The 7,956-nt window shown below is 33.3% G+C and overlaps 1 protein-coding gene across 1 annotated transcript; it reads left to right on the forward strand.

Moving 5' to 3' along the window:
* Nucleotides 1-4,111: 4,111 nt before the first annotated feature.
* LOC101560471 (olfactory receptor 4A47-like) lies at nt 4,112-6,325 on the forward strand. The gene is made up of 2 exons (XM_004648125.2): nt 4,112-5,018; nt 6,285-6,325. The coding sequence occupies exons 1-2, from the start codon at nt 4,112-4,114 to the stop codon at nt 6,323-6,325; spliced, it is 948 nt and encodes a 315-aa protein (XP_004648182.2).
* Nucleotides 6,326-7,956: the final 1,631 nt, after the last annotated feature.

The raw sequence follows: 7,956 nt of genomic DNA on the forward strand, positions 1-7,956 counted from the left end.
ACCTCCATCATGGTGATCCTGATATGAAGAGAAAAAGTGTTGGCTAAAGAATATTACTCATTGAATTGATATATTTTGCGAAGGTATGATCGTCTAAAACTATACGTTTAAAAACTAATTATCAATTTTCTAAAAACTGAGATTTTAAAAAGTGTTTCATACTTGCATATATTACTTATATATTTATTATATTCATCTACATTACTATTCTACTCAAAACCATACATTGTGTTCTTAATCGGAGAGTTTTTTATATATTTCAATTCTGCACGGAAAGCTATTCCCTTTTTATGACTTCACCTCTAGAAGTTCAATGACTACATTTCCCTAGAGGATAAAGCTCTGAAAATCAACTGAGATAGTGACTCCACTCCGGGCATCTATGGAGTTGCATACTGTCCAATTAAAATTATGATAGAGATCCCAGTGAGATTAATTATGAGAAAAAAATCACTTTGGAGATTCAAAATGTGTAATTCAAATACACAGGTTATGGTACAGATAAAGTGTCTACCAATATTACCCTAACCACTGGGAGTGTTACTTTGTACCACTACCAATATTATTGTATTCTTAGTAGTAGATAAACTTAAATTATGAAAAAGCAAGAATTAAAAGTCACCTGCATACTTAGTCAAATTTTATTCAATTATGGTATGTAAAGTCAGGTCAGTACATTTGGCTTTTATTACCAATAATTCCATTAGTTCCCTTTGGCAGGTTTGAAACACAAGTTCAAAGTAAAAATAAGTTTCATGAATTTTTCAACCCAAATTTATTATTTCACCTCAAAGTGAATTTTCCTATTAGATTCTGTTTAGTCAAAATTGTCCAGCAATGCACATTTGGAGTTTATTTGTTTATAATTAAATCCAGATCACATGTAAGTAGAAGAAATTCTTGACATTAAATATTTTTAAAATCACAACAATTTAAAATATAACTTTTCTACTCTGGAAGTTTTCTGCATCAATCCTTCTGTAAAGGTAGAAATAATGGGAACTTCTCGAGGTGGGTGCAATCATAGGCAGGTATTTGCTCTTTCTATTTTCATTGATGGCATCCACGCATGATTCATTTTTCATAAGTGAACATGAGAAGAGCTCCAAAATCCAGAACTGAGAACAAGCGGCCAAATCCATAAACAGGTAATTCAGAAGGGATATCTACTTGAGATGTTCTGGACTGGACTTTACATAAGCTATTATACTGTAGTGGTTACAAGGGTATGCATATTCTTTCTAAATTTATATGTGATTTTGATAATTAAATGGCCTTCCAGCATTGGAAAAATATGTGTTTATTGATTCCGGGCTTTAATATTCTTCTTGAATATTTTGATATTATAAATATTCAAAAAGAATTCCCCTAACATAAGTGTTCTTACAGTGCATTTTCAGGTGTGACTATGAAAGAGACGTTTAGAGTTCAGGTACTTGCAAATATCTTCATAAGACCAGAGAAATATTCTTGTACAGACTGTGCAGATGTTGAACATTAAACGATGAGGTTTCCTCTTTAGAAAGTGTTTATGTAATTTTGAAGAGCTGACAGTAAGTCTCAACTAAGGATGCAATGCCTTTTATTCATAGGAATGGTGTGGAAGTCAAGGAGGATTCAAAAGCACCACCAGACTCAACACAAGGGAGAGATTCATCTAAGAAACACGGAGAAGTGAGACAGTCTGAGTGTTTCTAGCAGATGTTGGGTCAAAGGAGACAGTGTTTGACCATACCAACATACTGTATATTTATGTAGACACAATGGTGAAAACCAAAGAAAACAGAGAAACTGGTGAAGGGAAGAAAAATTGGTGAAGTAGAAAATGGAAGAGACATTGAAGTATAAAGCATTAGTAAGAGTTGTGGACAGAAGCAAATCGGCAAGAGCAGGGTTATGAGCCTTACAGAAGGAGGCAGAAAACCGTTATTTATGAAGAGGTGGTAGGATATAATTTACGAATTAAACAGAAGTAAAGGTTGACAGAGATTTAGGTGTAACTGTTAGAAGTACGATCACTTGAAAATGTGAAGGTCTAGTGATAGTGACATACTTATAGCATATTTTACATTCTCACTGTGACAGTTCCTTCTGCTTCAGTGTCTGCCTGTCAGTAAGTTCTTCTCTCTCCTCTTGTTGCTTCTTCTTCCGTCTCTTCCTCCTTCTTCCCCTTATCGTTCACATCCTCTTGTCTTCTTTCTTGTTTTAGCAACCCATAATTGTGCCCCTCCTGTCATTTTAATACCTTCACATCAAGAACACAACGGAGATATAAATCGCAAACTTCAATCCTACATGTCTGAATAGAAAAAATGTGCACCAGGTATGCAACCTATCTAACTACTTCCATATAACTCAGGTTCACATAGACTAATACATTAATAGGTGGATAGGTATATACTAACTTTATGTATGTTCATTAATAATACCCTGTCATAGTTTTCTGCTTTCTATTTAATGGTAACTTGCAAAATTTCACTAAGAGAACTCACATAATTAAAATCAACTAATAAATGATGAATTTCACTTCTAAGAGGTTTCTATATTTACCCATTTCTTTATTACTCAATTAGAATTGTGTATATTAGAAATGCTATTAAAATAATACACAAAACATATTTTGCATGTATAGTCAGGTACTAATGCTTTAATTTCCATACAATACATCACAATGAATGATATTATTATGAATGATCTGTGCATTTCATCTTCACAAGAGATTGTTAAATTTTGTCCCAAAAATTATAGAATTCAAGGAAAAGAAAGAACACTTTAAAATTTTGCTAGTCATTCTTCATCTTTATCACAATTAAAATATAGTACCTATGAAGTGATATTTGTATGTTTTCCTTGATCATTTTCTCCTTACAGGTGAATGGCAGCATCTTATGTTTACTGGTCCTGAGGATATATTTTTTCTTTCATTGTCTTCATATATTATCTCTCCACTCTGCTACTGATATGTATTTTATGTATTAATTTCTTAAAAGCTTTTGTGTATTTTAGATATGAATCTTTCATGTTCCTTAACACATAATCCAATTCATCAATACCTTTTTATACCTATGTATTTTATGAATCACTAATAATTAAAATCAAAGTGAATACATCAATGTGAATAGAGTAATAGAGTGTTTGTTTGAGATACATATTGTTAACTAAATCAATTCGTCCAGTACAATTGTAGAAGGTTATCTCACCTTCAACAATTTGAAGTAAATATAAGGTGAGTCTAGCCATGTTTAAATTAAATCTAATTAATACTTATTTTCATATATACAGTTAATTTCATGTTCAAATATTTTAGTTTCCTAATAGAAACATAGCCTTGATACTGTCGTTATATTTTATAATTAATCATTTCCAACACATATCTCCAATTAATTTTTCATCTTTTATTATGTTTTTCTTTTATCACCAAGAGTAAAAGCAAGAGCAAGAAAAACAAAAGCAAAGACACAAACAGGGTAACATGTAACAATATATATGTTACAGATTCTCAAACCTGGAATAGGTGATTAACAGTGACTGAGATGGTATCTATATTTATCATCCAATCTGTTGCTCCAATTAACGGATATAGTTAGGCAAGATGGGATATATGATTGAATATTACCACATGTATTCAATAAATCCTAAATTTAAAGAGAGTACAAATTAGTATTCAAACAGAAAACTCACAAGTGATACTGATTTTCACTTGACAAAGTAAAATGAATATAACAGTATTTGTTGAGTGATACATAGTGTTGTCTTTCAACCAGTTATTCATATTACCACATATATGCATTGAAAATTAGAAGAAACAAATGAAATAAATGCATAATGAAATGAGAAGATAAAACATATAAACAATTGAAAAAAGCAGATGAAAGACTGCTTCATTAGATAAATCATCAGTTCTTGAAATCCAACAATATTTCTCCACAATATGGCACCTAGCTTCCATCAACTTGCAATTCAAAAAGCTTTGACAGGACTGGAACATAATAAATTAACAGTGAGTATCAATAAATGAATGGACATACTCTTAAAATTCAGAAGGCATGCTAATTCTATGTGCAGATACTTTTGTACTCAGCAGAAAAATCTAGGATACACTAAAAGACATATGGAACAAAGGAACAACATGACTGAGTTTGTCCTCTTAGGGATCACACAGAGCCTCCGGGTTCAGAAAATACTATTTGTTGTGTTCTTGCTAATCTACATGGTGACAATGGCAGGTAACCTACTCATTGCCTTGACTGTGATGCTCTGCCCAGCCTTGGATGCCCCAATGTTCTTCTTTCTTGGCTACTTATCATTTATAGATGCCATTTATGCCAGTACAATTACTCCAAAGTTAATTAAAGACTTGCTCTGTGAGAAGAGAACCATTTCCTTCAAAGCTTGCATGATACAACTATTTTTAGGACACTTATTTGGGGGTGTTGATGTAATACTCCTGGTTGTCATGGCCTATGACCGCTACGTGGCCATCTTCAAACCCTTGCATTATATGACCATCATGAACCAACAGCGGTGTGCTATGCTCATCCTCCTGACCTGGGTTGGAGGTCTTCTGCATGCTACCCCGCATGTACTTTTTGTTTACAACCTTCCTTTCTGTGGCCCCTATGTCATTGATCACTTTATCTGTGACATGCACCCCTTAATAAAACTCGCCTGCACGGACACTGATATAGTCAACCTCACTGTGCTAACCAATGATGGGGTGATCTCTGTGACAATCTTTGCAATCTTGTTGGTCTCCTATGGGGTTATTCTGCAATCCATGAAGAACCTGAGTAAGGAAGGGAGGCGCAAGGCCTTATCCACCTGTGGCTCCCACATCACAGTGGTCATCCTGTTCTTTGTTCCTTACATTTTTATATTTATGAGACCTCCTTCTACATTGCCCATTGATAAATACTTGGCTCTGTTTTACACCATTATTGTCCCTCTGTTGAACCCCCTGATCTATACTTTGAGAAATACAGAGATGAAAATTGCCATGAAGAAGATCTGGACAAGAAAACAAAATTGAACTTATTTCACTTATTCTAAACAAAGATTTCATCCTTCCAGGAAAGTCATAAGTGATTGTTTCAGTATGCTAAACTTTTCTTTCGGTCAAACAACTGAAAAATAATGAACATGGAATATGTGAATTCTTGTAAAAATGTGCATATTTTCTTAAAGCTATTAGAAATTGTTAAGAAAATTTATATCACTTGTTTGGTTGAAATGTTTCAGTAGAGAGTATCAATTTATTTGCAGTGATTAATGCTATCTACTTATTATGCTTCATGAGAGTTTTTTTTTTTCCTTTTTTGTTGTTATTGTAGAACCGTGGGTTAAACTAAGGTCCTTATTCTACTGAGCCATCTAACAGGCCATTATGACCATTGTTTTTCATGTTTGTTATGAAAACAATGCTCACACATATTTTAGAATTATATGGGAAAAACAAATTATACATAGACATGAAAGTAGAAGTTAAATAATTTGAAATAGAAAGGAGATTGTAAATAGAGAGATCAAGGATTGAAGGGAGCAATGGAGGAGGAGATGAAAAAGTGAATATATATTCTGTGTATCATCAACTCCACTTGGAATGTATGTACTATGTGCTGCTGAAGTGTGTTAATAAAAATATTTTAAAAGCACAAAACCGAATTTCTATAGAATCTCTAATTCTAGACTTTGAAGGAGACTCCACATTGATTTCCCCAGTGGGTGTACTATTCTATACTCCCACCATGAGTGGTGAAGTGTTCCTTTTAGTCCACATCCCATGAAGCATTTATTATTTACTGACATCTTGATGTTAGGCATTCTTTCTGGGGTGAGGTGGTATCTCAGTGTTCTTTTTCGTCGCATTTCCCAAATGAGCAATGATGAACATTTTTCCATATGTTAACTTTCTGTTTTTATTACTTCCCCAAAGAAGTGTATATTTATCTCAGATGCCCAGTTTTTGATAGGGTCTTTGAATTTTGTGGGCCTGATTTTTTCAAATCTTTATATGTTCTAGATAGAATGACATTGTTAGATGTATAGTCCGCTGTATTTTCCCCAGTATGTGGATTTTCTTTCACTTTGTTGGATATGTTTTGAGGAGCAGAAACTTTTCAAAAAGATGAAACCCAGTTGTTGATTCTTTGAAGTATTACCTGTGTAGCTTTTTTTCCATGAAATCTCCACTAACCCTATGTCTACAACTTTTGTACTTACATTTTCCTGCAGATTTAGTGTTTCTGTTTTAATATTTTATGCTTTGATCTATTTTGACTGTACCTTTGTACATACTGATAGGCTTGGGTCTAGTTTTAGCATTTAACATGTGGAAGTAACGTTATAAATGCCCCGTCCCGGGTATTTTTCCAGAAGAACTAAAAACCTCATACCATACTGACATATGTGAACCCATGTGTATAGCAGCACCATTTGTTATACCTAAATCCTAAAAATAGCCCTGGTACCCATCAAGTGAAGAATGGATAAAAATGTGTGGTTTTTTACACATTGCAGTGTTGTTCAGCTATAAACAGGATAAATTTGTGTCCTTTGTGTGTAAATGGATGCAACCGGAAAACATAATCTTAAGTGAACTATGTAAGCCTCACACGTGCAAACATTGCATTGTCTTCTTAGTGTGAGAACCTGAAAGATAAAAATGTTTGGAATATGAAGGATAAATTAAATCCTGAGAAAAGGGAATAAACTTAACAAAAGGAACGAGTTACTGAGGTGAGGAGAAGGACAGGAAAGGGAGTTGGTGAAGGAGATTTATCTATGGATGTAAGGAGACTGGATTGGATATATAATGTACATTTCTGCTAGTCTATGAAAGGACCAGATAATACTTAATTTGTTTTGTCTTTTTTTTCAACTTTTGTACTTTTTCTTTTCTCAATTACTGATACATTTCTTTCTCTTTTTATGTCTTATTTCAATTTTGCATGCATATATCTGGTAATATGAGTAACTGATTGGAAGACAACAGGATGTATTGCAACAAATGCTATGAAATTCATCTTAATTTTAAGTGAAATATTGTATCAGTTTTAATTATATATTTTTCCACAATATTATTGAGAAACAAATCACAATAAGACAGTTTCAATAATTCATACATTGCACACTGTTCTTTGTGGTTTTTCATGGTACAAGATACAAACATTATATCTTGTTTACAAACACTTTTAGAACAGATCTTTTTATTCATTGAATTAAGAGAATGTAGCTGTATATCTATCCTAACTATGTTGAATATACAGATACAAAATGGTCATTCGTGTCCCCTTTTTTGCTTAGTTTTCAAATTTCAATATTATAGTGTGTGAATTCACCAAGATATTCCTAAATAGTCCAGTGGTCCATAAGAGTAGTGAGTTTTCCGTATGACTGCCAATGTCAGTTCTTGAGACTTTTACAGCTCAGTATAAAAATCTGGCTTTAATTTTTATAACTTGATTTATACCTTTCTGCAGGATGGCTAACACCAAGATAAAGCAAGGCCTATATAACAAGAATTTTAGCTTTTTTATCTGATAAGTTCAGTCATATCCCCTCCAGATTTATTCTGAAACCCTGTAACAGTTTGTAGATCCTTTGTTAGTGCCAGCCATATGGATGCGTGACAACCAATCCTTGACCAATTTGTTCTCTGTGAAAGCCTGAGAGAATATTTTCTCTCCATGTGACTCTTCTTAGACACAATCTATATCATCAATCACTTTCCTTTGTGGCCCCATAATCTCCTTGATTAGAAAATTTTGGATACAACTGAGTTACTTGATGTTACAGTACAGGTTCTCCTATATCCTGAGTCTTCACTGACATTGGAAGGTTAAGGCCAAAATGTTTGCTGTCTTTACAGTCCTCATTTTTCTCGAATTTTTGCTTTGAAAATTTAGGTTGTTAACATATCATTACTTGTTGAAAAATTCCAGTTCCATGTTATGCCTA

The sequence above is a fragment of the Octodon degus genome, unplaced genomic scaffold (genome assembly GCF_000260255.1).
Source record: "Octodon degus isolate 3935 unplaced genomic scaffold, OctDeg1.0 scaffold00354, whole genome shotgun sequence".
Lineage (NCBI taxonomy): Eukaryota > Metazoa > Chordata > Mammalia > Rodentia > Octodontidae > Octodon > Octodon degus.

Excerpts from the sequence above, each read along its gene's own strand:
- LOC101560471 (XM_004648125.2), top strand. The coding sequence starts at position 4,112 with ATGGAACAAAGGAACAACATGACTGAGTTTGTCCTCTTAGGGATCACA. Across the intron at positions 5,019-6,284 it reads GAAGAAGATCTGGACAAGAA|TTGTACATACTGATAGGCTT; the intron begins AACAAAATTGAA and ends TTGACTGTACCT.